The sequence below is a fragment of the Harpia harpyja genome, chromosome 14 (assembly GCF_026419915.1).
Source record: "Harpia harpyja isolate bHarHar1 chromosome 14, bHarHar1 primary haplotype, whole genome shotgun sequence".
Taxonomy (NCBI): domain Eukaryota; kingdom Metazoa; phylum Chordata; class Aves; order Accipitriformes; family Accipitridae; genus Harpia; species Harpia harpyja.
The window spans coordinates 1293318-1305583 of NC_068953.1; the positions used below are offsets into that span (position 1 = coordinate 1293318).

At 45.1% G+C, this 12266-nt stretch overlaps 1 protein-coding gene across 4 annotated transcripts in view; it reads left to right on the forward strand.

Moving 5' to 3' along the window:
• RPTOR (regulatory associated protein of MTOR complex 1) overlaps nt 1-12266 on the forward strand; it is a 201921-nt gene that overhangs the window by 175015 nt on the left and 14640 nt on the right. For 2 of the 4 annotated variants that reach the window (XM_052808233.1, XM_052808232.1), the window contains 5 exons: nt 236-341; nt 2715-2829; nt 3333-3457; nt 4739-4843; nt 8936-8983. In XM_052808233.1, the coding sequence (XP_052664193.1) occupies nt 236-341; nt 2715-2829; nt 3333-3457; nt 4739-4843; nt 8936-8983 (499 nt within the window). The remainder of the gene's footprint in view (nt 1-235; nt 342-2714; nt 2830-3332; nt 3458-4738; nt 4844-8935; nt 8984-12266) is intronic. The other 2 variants (XM_052808234.1, XM_052808235.1) reach the window with 1 other exon arrangement.

The window sequence follows — 12266 nt, forward strand, 5'->3', positions numbered from 1 at the left end:
AAGGAAAGGGGAAGAGATTACAGATGATGGGGAAGATTTAGATCAGAAAGATGCTCAAGTATTTAATAACATAAGGTCCCATGAGCTCCTCTGTTTACTGCCTGAAGCTGGAGACCCTAAAGCATTTATGGCTTAGTCTGACGTGCATGTGTATGAGCATGTGTTACAAAGGTAATTCGTGGAGTTTTGATGGTTACTGTTGTTTTGTGTTGTGGATATGTTGATATACTGAAAGATCCCAGAAGAGCATGACTTGGAGAGCCAGATTCGCAAGGAGAGAGAGTGGCGGTTTCTGCGCAATGCTCGTGTCAGGAAGCAAGCCCAGAAGATCATCCAGAAGGGTGAGTGATTTCCTTCTTGCCTGTGCCGCAGGCAGCTTCCTCGAGCTCCGAGCACTGCGCTTAGCCAGGGTGCTGAACTGTAAAACCCCAATTAATAATGACCCCATGCTGACTCTCAAATTGGAAAGATGCCTGTGCTCTCTCCCATGTGCAGGCGAGGTGATGCTGCTGTAGGGTGTTTTGCTAATCGTCACGCACCCTTCTGTTCTCAGCTGCTGGTTTTATTTGCCAGATCAGGGGAGTGACCACTTACAATGTCAAATGTCTGCCTTCCCCTTTGAAAACTTAACTACAGCGCCGTGTTAGAAAATGATGTGGTTGGTCACAAGTGGAGTGCTCAGCCGGAGCGTAGCATCGGGCTGGCTAACCTGTCGAGTCCAGCACGGGAGTGGAGGAGCCTAAGAGTAATGACTTCTTTGAAGGAGGAGAGAGCTTGCCACCAAAGCAGGTTTCCTCACTTACAAGAATTGACAGAGCATCCAATTTTCAATGCAAGTGTTGGCTCCCGGGCCATCTCAGCTGACGGGCAGCAGCTGAGCTCTTCAGCTGCGTACCCGATCACAGCCGGCACCTCCGCAAGAGCCGGAGCAGTCAGCATGAAATCGATAATTCAGAGGCCCTTACCAGATGCTATTGATTTACCATTTGGGCTTTTCCTCCCTGTCCTGTAAATTTTGGATGGATACTGTAGGTTATGTTTTTAAAGGGATAGAAGGCAGAATATTGCAGGATGAACTTCAGAGCTGCAGTCTGGCTAAGAAGGCTCAGGCAGTGTTTGACGTGTGTCAGACGCCGTTTGGACGGCCGGTTGTGGCAAACCAGCCCTGCCAAGCTGCTGGATATGTCCTCCGCATGCTCAGAAGACATCTCAGTGATGTCTTTCACGTTCCCCACTCTGCTGAACTCTGTAAATGATTGCTTACCCGTTATATCCCATTATATTTTTAATACTTGTATGTATGGCTTTATGTGTGCTGCTTAGACGTTTCCCTCTAACGTGCCTCAGGTTCATGTTTCGTTAGTGTGTACTCTCCAGAAAGCTGATACTGCTTTTTTTTATGACTCTTTATGCCTCTGCAAGGCAGCGGTTGGGCTAGAATTCTTTTAGCCTAGGAATTTATTCGAATATAGTGGAGCCCGATGAAGTTTCCTCAGGAATTTGCATACTTAAATTATTCCAGCCTTGAACAGCAGAGGCTGGGGAGTGGCATTTATGGGAGCTCTTCTTATGGCATCCTCCTGGCAGCATTCCCGGGGCAGAGCCGTACGGGTGGGTGGTGTTCCTCTCCTGGGATGCTCGCTGAGGCGCGCGGAGTTGGAAATAATTTGCTGAATGAAGAACTGCCCAAGGCTTAGCCTCCTGCATGTACCTCATTGTCTAGAGGTTTGCTGGGCTCGGGTCGGTACAATGGGTAGCTTGATGTCGTGAAACTGCAGAATATCATAAACCAGAGTAATACAGAAATGAAACTGAAGCCCAGGAGATGGCTTGGGAGATCTTTCTGAATACAAAGGAGGGGATTTTTCATGCTTGCCTGAAGAAGTTAAATCTTTTTCTAGACAGTGTTCCTATTTGGTTGCTTGACCCGTATGACTAAAATGCCAGTGTTTATTAAAAAAAAAAAAGAAAATGTGAAATATTAAAAAGAATTAAAATAGACTTACAATCTTTTAATGAAAATCAGATTAAATGGATGCATTCTAAAACAAACTAGAAATAACTAAACGTCTCCTGGGCTTATGGTTTTGTGTGATGAATTCATACTGTGCCAAAAAATTGCAGTGTCAGGGGTACCAAAACTGTTTGTGAACAGCAAACTGTTCTAAAGAAAAGATGGGAAAGGTCTTTAACCATCATTTTAATGTCTCCATGGAAAATACATTTTTCATTTCCAAATTAACCTAAAATTTAAAAGAACTGAAATGGAAGGTTAAATAAATAATCCACAAGCTAAAATGAAATGCTGTATTTTAAGTTGGAAAAAAAAAAGTTTTCATTTCTTTATTTTGAAAAAATAATGTTGATTTTTCTGTCAACACAAACCGGTATTTCTCTGGGCTTGGTTGTGCTTGCTTGCTATGTTCTCTTCAGTTACCAAAGTAAAGCACCCCCTGATCTGTCATCGCACTTTTTAGTTTGTACCTTAAGACGTATGACAATCAGCATGGAGGAGTCGGGGCTGTCAGATAACTGGGATCTGGGAAGGTTCTTGAAGGAGGAAAGCGTTGGGGGGGGTCTGTTGGTGAGAACTGGGGAGAAGGAGGAGGAGAGTGGTGACACATGGCACCGGGAAGCTGGGGGAGGTCCGAGCCTCGTCCCTCGGGCGGGATGTTCCCAGGCACTGAGCTGTGGCTGCCTCCTGTCCCCCGCAGGTATTTCCCGGCTGGATGATCAGATCTTCCTCAACAGGAACCCGGGCGTCCCCTCCGTGGTGAAGTTCCACCCGTTCACGCCCTGCATTGCCGTAGCCGACAAAGACAGCATCTGGTAAGAGTTTCCCCGGGTCTCTAAAGTGCCGCTGCCCTGCCGCCGCGCAGCACGTGCGGACGGGTTCAGAGCAGCACATCAAAGAGCATGTATGGATTATCATGGGGTAGCACTGCTGTATGTTGTTCCTTTTCTTTTCCCTACTCCCCTCTGTGGCCATCCTTCCCTCTTGCAGGATAGGGAGACGGGGCAGAGTGCTCCCAGAGTTCAGTGCCATGGTTGTAAGCATTTCACTGAGTCTTTTTCTACAGGAGGTGCTGGGTTAGAGGGCTGCAAGTGAGTCCTGACAGATTTATAATAGTTACTTACAATTGGGCTTTTATCCTATTTCTTTCACAGAAGGTTGACATACATTATTAATAAAATGATGCTGAATACCAAAGGAGAAGAACAAATTGAATTGGTATTGAATGTATATAATTTTTAGTTTCAGTGTAATGAGTAGATCTCTTTACACTTGCACAGAGAATTAAGAACTGACTTGATATTTTTTCTTCCCCCAGTTTTTGGGACTGGGAGAAAGGGGAAAAGCTGGACTATTTCCACAACGGGAACCCTCGATACACCAGGATCACAGCAATGGAGTACCTGAATGGACAGGACTGCTCCTTGCTACTGACTGCCACAGGTAAATAACACATTTTCCCATGTATGAGGGCAGGACTGGGGGGCCTTTGCAGAATTCAAGTCCGTGTGAGCTGTTCTGGACCTCTTGCCCCCCCCTTTATGAATTTGGCCTGAGCTGACCCTTCCCTTCCCCCTGTGGCTTGCCTGCCTGGTGTTAGCTGAGGAGGCATTTCCAGGACCAAACCTGAAAGTTGTTTATGGCAGTACTGAAATATCTTAACTGCTTAAGTAGGTGCTGCAAAAATTTTCAAATGACTAACAAGTGCTTGCTGAAACCACTTCCAATCACAGCTTTATATGTTACATCATTCTGAGTCTTCATCTATCATTGCAAGTTCATGGTAACCTCCTCCGATACCTCAGGCAACATGATTTTATTTGGTTAAAAAGCTACTGTCCAGAGCTGAAAAGGAAATCATGCTGCAACCAAAGTATAAGAAATCAAATTCTGTTACTTGTGCTGTTTTAAGTCCAGAGCAGGCAGGGCTTATTTTAAGCACAAAACTTCTCAAACAGTTCTGAGTTTCTCTCTAGTCCACATATCTCACCCAGGGGAAACAGTTCACTAGAATGCCCTGTTGCATCACGTAAGGTGGCATGAAGAGCTCTTTCCCATTCATTGGTCTGTAAAGCTGTGAGTAAGATCTGCTTCTCTTCCAAGGAACCATTCTTAACCTGTCAGTCTAAGTGTTTTCAATAGCTTTTCAAACTTCATGCTGAAAGGTACAGGTAGGGTATAATTAGGAGAGGTGGAAGAGGAGCTGAGAGGGCCTTTAAGACATTTTCCTTTCAATTTATTGATTCTTAGCACAAAAGTTTCACAGATGGGGCACAAATTGAAAAAATACACGATGTTCTTGAAAGATTTGCTGCTGATGGGCTGGGCTTTGGTTCAGCTGCTTTTGTGGGGTTGTATTTTCTATTTAGTAGCATGCTTTTGTGGCTCTCAGCACCAATAGCAAGGAGGACAGAGACAAATCCTAGAGAAAATTAATGGGTCAAAGAAATGGAGTGACATCTAACGGTCAGGTGTTATTCAAGGGAAGGAGAAAAGCTCTTCCAGAACAGTTCCCAGTAGAACAATGCTTTAGGTTTCATGGATGTAAGATTAGAGAGGAAAAACAACTCTAATAAAAAGGATTAAGGTCAAGTGACATTCTCACTTTTGGAGTTTGTATGACTGCACTGCTGCTTCTCTTCTTACTTTGTTGTGCACAAGTAATTATGAGAGTTGCATCAGCAGTGACGTTGCATTGTGTTCTCTTTTGCTGTGTTCCTCAAGATGATGGTGCCATCAGAGTATGGAAGAACTTTGCAGACCTGGAAAAGAACCCAGAGATGGTCACTGCCTGGCAGGGGCTGTCAGACATGCTGCCAACTACACGAGGTGTGTTCCCACTAAGTTTTGTTGGAGGAGTGGGTAAAAATAATTTGTGATGGTAGGGTTTTTTCCTAGGGATGGGGAGCGTAAAATGGGTTTCTCAACTTCAGCCATTGGTAACATCCTTGTTCAACAGTCTCTGCCTTCTGGAATGACCTTTTGCCAGGCCTTGGTGAGGAATTACTTTTCCAGTTCTCGCAAAACAAACCAACATAACCAAAAGCCCAAACCAGCAACCTCACACGCACACCAAAGAACAACCAGAGCAGCCTCTTGCTGGGGAGCAGAGGGGTACAAAGTCCTTACCATTCACAAGCTTCACAGCACCTGGCTTGCCCAAGCGTTCCTCTTAACTGTGTTCTTAAGGAGAGAACTGTAGAACAACGGTGGAACTGGGCACTGCCCTGCTCCATGCTTGTCATGGCAGGAGGTTATTCTTCCCCTTTGGGTGGGATAGTAGCTCACGTATTGCCTCTTTCCGTCTGATGGGCCGCTCAGCCTTTGCACAGCTTTGCATGTTGCACCTGTGACCTCCTTTAGCCTGAGCTCAAATTTTGGCACTTACTCTTCGCTGTTTGTTGTGGGTCAGGAGGTGGCAAGAGAATATGCAATCTAAATCTGACAGTGCAGAAGGACAGCACAGTTAGACATTGACCTGCTTTAAATGTTAGAAAAGTTGGATAGAAAAAGATGTAAAAAGGAGCACTGGCATCCAGCCATACACAGGATGAAGCCAGAAGACCAGTTTGAGTAACCCTGAACTCTGTTTTAGGACATTAAAGGAGGTGGACATTTCATCCTTCCAAGACCTGGTAATGCGCTAATGCTCTAATGGTGATTCTCTGACACTTAAATATTTTTCATCAACGGTACAAGTTTCCCAAAATGTGCGGTAGTTCAATCAGCACTTGTGGGATTGATGCAGGAATTGCTGGGTGAGGCTCCCTGGCTTGTGCTATGCAGGAGGTCAGATGAGACAACTATCGTAATTCTTCCTGACCTTAAAATCTGACAGTTCTCATTTCTGAGCTTATTCGGTTCATCACAGGAGCCTGACACAGCTCTTTTAGCTATTACACGGCTCTTTTAGCTATTCATTGGATTTTACTAGTGCTGCCTTGTTGAGCTCGTATCTGTTGTGTTTTCCTTAACACCTCATGGTTTGTCCCTGGTGTTACAGGAAAGAAGAACTGTATTTGAGGTAACTTTAGGCTCTGTGCCTCGCTGCGGTATGTGCACAAAACTGATTATAACCTGCTGGAAGTTTGCAGCCTACTGTGAAAACTGCCATGGTCAAACCCTGCTCTTTCAGAGATGTCATTAAAAGCAGGAGGAAAACAGTGGTACCGCACCAAGTGGTGAAAGGCTGGATCTCCTTAGGCGGAGAGGAAAGTGTCCAGTAGTCATCTCAAGTTGCCCTTTGTAGTGTCATTTGGTTGGTCTTTATTTCTTGTCAACACCAGCTTTCCTGAAAGATGTTGGTTAATGTTTACCATCCCTGGATTCAGGATCTTGCTTCCTTGGTGCTGGTAACAGACTCACCCAAACAACTGGGAATTCCCCCAGGCTGCTCTGATCCTCGGCTTCTTGCTGCATCAGTCGTGTTCAGGGAGGATGCTGACAACTGTCGACTGAACTCCTTCAGGCTAATTCCATTTTCCTGCCTTACTTTCCACGTGCACCTTAGCAAGGCATAGTATTTGCTGATTGTACCTTACTCTCTACAGGCCTTTAATACAGCAGAAAGGATTGTAAGCATCAATGTTTGGCATTGCAGAATAGGTTAAGAGCTGAGGCAAGAGCTTGATTTTTGCCAGAACAGGAGTGTTGAAACTTTCAAGTCTGGTCTCTTTAAGATTGTGGGGGTTTGCCCTTTTCTTTCCCTTATGGTCTTAGGAAGTCTGGGTCCTGTTGCACCTTTGGAACAATAGAATTCAGTTTGGAGGAAGAGGACAGATTTCTTTGTGGAGAGAGAAATAAATGTAGTCGCTTCAAAAGAGCTACGCGGATCAAGTCCCCTTGGAAATGAGACTCTCTTCAACAGTTATCTTTTGCTGCCAACAGTATAGTTGTGGTCCAGCACTGGCTCATAAAACTGAAGATGCATCTTTGAAGCTGCAGAGCTCAGGAGTTTTACTGGAGTTTGTTTGCTCCTACTATTGATTTCCTTCTCTCCTCTCCCACCTTTTTCCCCCGTGTCATACTCATCTCTGAATTTAACAGTCACCTTGACAGCAACCAGAATGCTGACTTTTCTAGGCAGTTTTCCCACTTACAAAAGGAGAGAGGAATATGCAATACCTAAATACATCCTTTGGAAGGTTGGAAAGCATCCCCACGTTGTCCGAGTATGGGAGGTCAACAATAACATACTCAGGGGCTGCCTGAGAGGGGGGAGCAGACCAGAGTGAGGCACAGAACTTAAGCTTTTGCACTCTGTAAAGGACTTGTTTGTGGTGTGCAGCCTGAGGTAAGAGAAATGAGCTGATACAGCCAAGTTAGTGAGTTAAACTTGGCCCCGGTTCATTGCACTTAATAGTTGACTTGAGACTCAGGGTAGGTGAGTCTTCATTTAAACACTGGCAAACTCCTATGTGGGCACCCTCTTTTTCCTGTATAGGATTTTTTCATTTTGGTCTTGTTTAGATCTGCACTCGTGATGCACCAAGAAAGTCTCTTTCAATCAAAATCAGGGTATTTAAAGCAGTGTTGGTACCAGGTGCTCTAGTGTAAGGCAGTGACTGGGAATCCCCAGCATGAGAGATGGAGGAGGCTGAGAAAAAGCCAAAACACCTGTTGCTAATAGCTTAATGTTTCAAAAGGTGTAGGAAAAACTAAGCATTTTTTATTGAGCAGCATAGGAAGAACATAAACCAGACGTCCTCTGAAGCTGTGATTTCACAGCAGGAGACTTTGGGAATTCTGGCAATTTCTGTAGAAAAGGATCTTTGAAGGCTGCGGGTTGTGTGAGTAGCGTGAGCTTGCAGAGCAGCACAGAGACCCATTGCCTGGTGCCTGCACGAGAGCTCGGTTTAGAGCCGCCGGCTGGGTCACGCCACCCTCAGGCTGTCTCTTACAAAAAGTGGCCATGCTCGTGCTTCTGAACAAATCTGACATGTTTTGTATTGTTTCTTTGTGACAAAGCGAAACAAGCTACGATCCCCTGGTCAGAATGGTTTTGCCCTTGAAAGCAGTACAGTTGTGGAATTTGGAAAAATACAGAAGTGTAACCAGCTGCTCCACAATTACCAAACGCCGTCTGCTCAGCTGTTCCCTCCCCAGCTCCTTGTGTGCTCTCTGCAGATGCCTGCATTGTTTTCCCCTCTCCAGTCCAGCAAAGAGAACCAGTTTATTGCTTCTAAAGGGCAAGGGCTGAAGGGCTCAGCCAGGTCTCTTCCTGAACACCTGGAGCTCCCTGTGCAAGATTTTCTAGGGTTGCCCCAAGGTGCCTCTCACTTCCCCATTTGCTGCTGTGCTCTTTTATTGCCTGGAGGTTTACAGTGGCTAGAAACTAGTCTGTGTCTGAGGCTAGCTTCCCATTTAAGAGTTGTTTAAACAGCACCCATGATGGAGTACCCATAAATTGTTTGCACTCTCTGCGTGCTGGTTAGCTATCTATCACCAAAGTGTGGGGCAGAGGAGCCCCAGTACAGCGACACTCACTGCGGGGAGCCCAGACCTTCCATGGCAGAAGCCTGGTGTTCTGTGCTTCATTTGATTTGTACAGATGCCATGAGTTATTTGGATTTCTGTCTGTCACTTCCTGATGCATTTTACTTCAGAACAGGGACCAGATCATGCAAAGGATAGTCTCCTTGTTCAAGAAGAAATGTCAAATCTGTGCTGTTGTCAGCCAGCCAGAATACTCACTTCACACATGACAAGCACCACCGTTGATGGCTTCCCAGGGAATGCTGTGATTGAACTAGTGCCTGCTCTCTGGATGGAGGCATGTGCTGCTTTTGGTGCTTCTGCTTCTCTTTTATGTTCTTTCCTTTAATTTGAGTTGCTTTTTCTAATCCTTTTTTAAGATTTATTTTTCCTCTGGCTGACCAACCTACCCTTAGCATCAACCCCTTAATCCCTGTCTTCTCACAGGTCTGGCCCGAAGGGTTTCAATCTATCTTGACAGAAGTAAACAGGGAGGTGAGTGCTTTCTTTCCTGTTACCTACGATCAGCTGGGGTGGGAAGGACCTCCTTGTCTGGCTTCGGGTTGGTTGACTGGTTGGTTGGTTGGTTGGTTTTTTGGCATTGTTTGAATGACTGCTGTGTCCTTGTGGTTCCTGGAAAGCTTTGCTGCTTCTACCTCGCCCATTCCTTGCCTTGTGTCTGTGTCCGTAACAGCTGTGAGAAACGCAGGGAGGGTGTCTGTGCTCCCTAGGTAAGCGTAGCCAACCGCCGAGAAAAAGGGCATCTTCATGTCATACTCTCTGAGCTTTCGGCAGTGAGAGGAGGTGTGGGTGGGATGTACAAGTCTCTCTTTTCCAGGAAGATTTTAAAGCATCTCTGGACAAAAGGGTTTGAATGACAGGTTCCAAACGTGAACCACCATTAAGCTACTGTGGATTTTACTGGGGTTTATTTGTAATACACTTTTGCTATAAACATCATGTGAAAAGGAGAAGCTGATGAATCTTTCCCGGGAGGCTTAGAATAGTGGACTTTTGGCAAGGCTGTGCCTAATAAATTTTACAAATTCTCTTCTCTCACGTGGAAGGAAGGTAAATGAACTCCCCAGCCTCCATCTGTAGAAGCTAGGACTGTGCAATGTCTGCCTGGCCCCCTCCTCTGCTGCTGAGGTCTTCAGGGGAAACAGATGGCTAATGTGTCAGGGCATCTTTGTGTGTATGCACATCCATGGATGTTAATGTTGATGTAGTCATCTTGGATTATTCATCAATTATTAATATTTGTTGACTGATAAGAGCTGAATGTGTATGTAATGATTAATAGGACAAAGATGATTGCAGTGGTGTGTGATTCAGAGCTCTTTAGCTTGAGGTCTTTGCAAATCTCTCCCTCACTGTTCAGAGACAGAGCACTGGGATGGAAATTAGTGAAGCTGATGTGTTGCTGTTAGCTGCCTGGCTCTGCATTTCACTCAAAAATCCACTGGCAAATGGAAAGGCTAAAATTAGCAAGGCTTGGCTGCAGGGAATTCCCTGCTCAGTAAACTGGGTATCCGAACAGTTTAAGGAAATACCAGCCACTCCCTTGCTGGATCAATACTGCTGATGCCAAGCAATCGCGCTCTGTCCCAAGCATGCAAATAACTGTGAATCAATAAAATGCATTCACCAGCATTTTCTGGCCAGGTGTTCTCCTAGTGAAAAATGCAGCAAAAGGATTTCTTCTCTCCCACTGAAGAAGTCTTAAAAATGTATGAGGTTAGCTATTTGCTTGACAGCAAAATACATCTTCAATATTTAGGTAAAATATACTAGTTTTGTCACTAAAGCACAGAAAATCTGTTCTCATTGCCTAGGCTTCTGTGAGGAATTTTTACTGAAAGAAAGATAGGGGACTGTCTCTTCATTCTCGCATCGCTGGGTGCTGGTTTTAGGCAGGAATTACCAGGCACTGCTGTATTGCAGATCAGCGGTAAATTAGAGAAAGACCAGTGGCTTAATGGTCCAGGTCATATGAGGTCACTGTGCGAGTCAGCCCGGGAATCCCTAAAGTTCGTGTGAGCACAGGGCAAAGTCAGCATTGTGAAGGCAGCTGAGCTAGCAGGAGTCTTGAGACGCATTAGCGTGACCTTCTGCCCAGGCTGCTTCATCTCCTGCTCCATCAGAGCTCTTTCGGGGTGTCTCAGCACACCGCTGCATTACCTCCCGTCGGCATAACTGAATGTGCGATACGAAGAAGGAGACTGTGTTAATGAGAGAACATACATCTGACCTGTGCCCACCTCTATCCATCGCTGCCTCGTGGGGGTTGTTGGTGCTGATATGTAAACAGCCATAATCTGTCTTACCTTGAGAAAATTTCTACTGATGCCAAGCAAAAAAAAATAAGCACATACTTGCCAGTTCCCTGCTTCCTTCCTGCTCTCCTGGGGCTTCTGAAACAAAGTGAAAGATGTCAAATACCTGCTCTGCAGAAAAACAGGACCTTGCCCTCTGGAGGCTCTGCTCTGCTTTGAATACTGCTGACTCTTCTGGCAGTCAGTCAGCAATCCAGATGGGAGAGGGTGGAGAGGCAGCGTTCTTAGAAATTTAGCAGCTTACTGGAAGGGAAGTTTCATGGGGAGCTGCAGGGCTCTTGAGCTGCCTGGGGCAGCCTGCGACAGAGAGGAGCCTTGGCAGAGGGAAGGCTCTAACCTGCAAAAGGAGCTGATCAAATTGATCACACTCAAACAGAGCTTATACTGGAGGAGAGAGAAAAGTAGAGTGGCTCTTCTCCACATCTCCCTGGGGTTTGGTATCTTGTCCTTTAGGAATAAGAAGTTAGGGAGAAGAACCTTATTTCTGGTCAGATTTTTTCATGGCAATAAAATAATTGGAGAAGTTGCAGCTCCAGGGGTTTGTGTTCTTTTGATTGGATTCTCAGCATCACAGCTACTCTTCTCCCTTGCTGCGCGCAGTCCTTGGCATCCAAAGAGCGATACGTTTTGAAAGGATGTTGTAGAAATTAATGATGAGTGAGGTCATACAACCCTCCCACTGCTTCCTGGAAATTAAAACAGTGATGCACCTCATTGCTCAACTAGGAAGGCCCATGATTAAAAAATCATCAATCAGAATCCGAGATGCTTTTATATTGTGTTCTATGTAGGTATTTCTGATTTCATTGAAATGCCAAGTACAGGTTGGCCACATTCCAGTGACATTAAAAATAAGTACAGACACTCAGAATGTGCAGCCGCTTTCAACACCAGTGTTATTTATTGAAATTTACACAAGGAACTATCCCATCCAGACAAATATCTGTTGCTCAGGGGGAATCCTGAGGGAACAGCCATAGAAAGTTACAGCTTCAAGAACGGCTGTTGATGTGTGTTGCCTTGTATATAAACTCACATCATACAGAACTGCAAGTACTGGTGTTAAAAGACTCAAAAGAAAAAAAAAAAAACACCAAAAAACTCCGAACGATAAAAAAAAACACAAACCTTTAAAAATTTATTTTCCTGAGCTGTGGAAGATTTGTTGCTCATTATCTGAGAATATAACATTCCTTATGGGAAAACTGTAATCTTAACTAATGATGCATTAAAAGAAATGTATTGCTAGGATGCCTGTTTCTGCAATTCATTGGCTTCTGAGAGTGCCATGGTTTCACTACTGGCCTTTATCAGATGGTTGCGTTGGTGTCACGGCATTGCCCCTCTTTACTCCGTTTCTGTACGTAGGTGGGAGTTTGGATGTGGGGTGGCAGGTAATGCAAAACCTGGCTGCGTGGCTCAGGCAAGGAGCTGCGATTGCA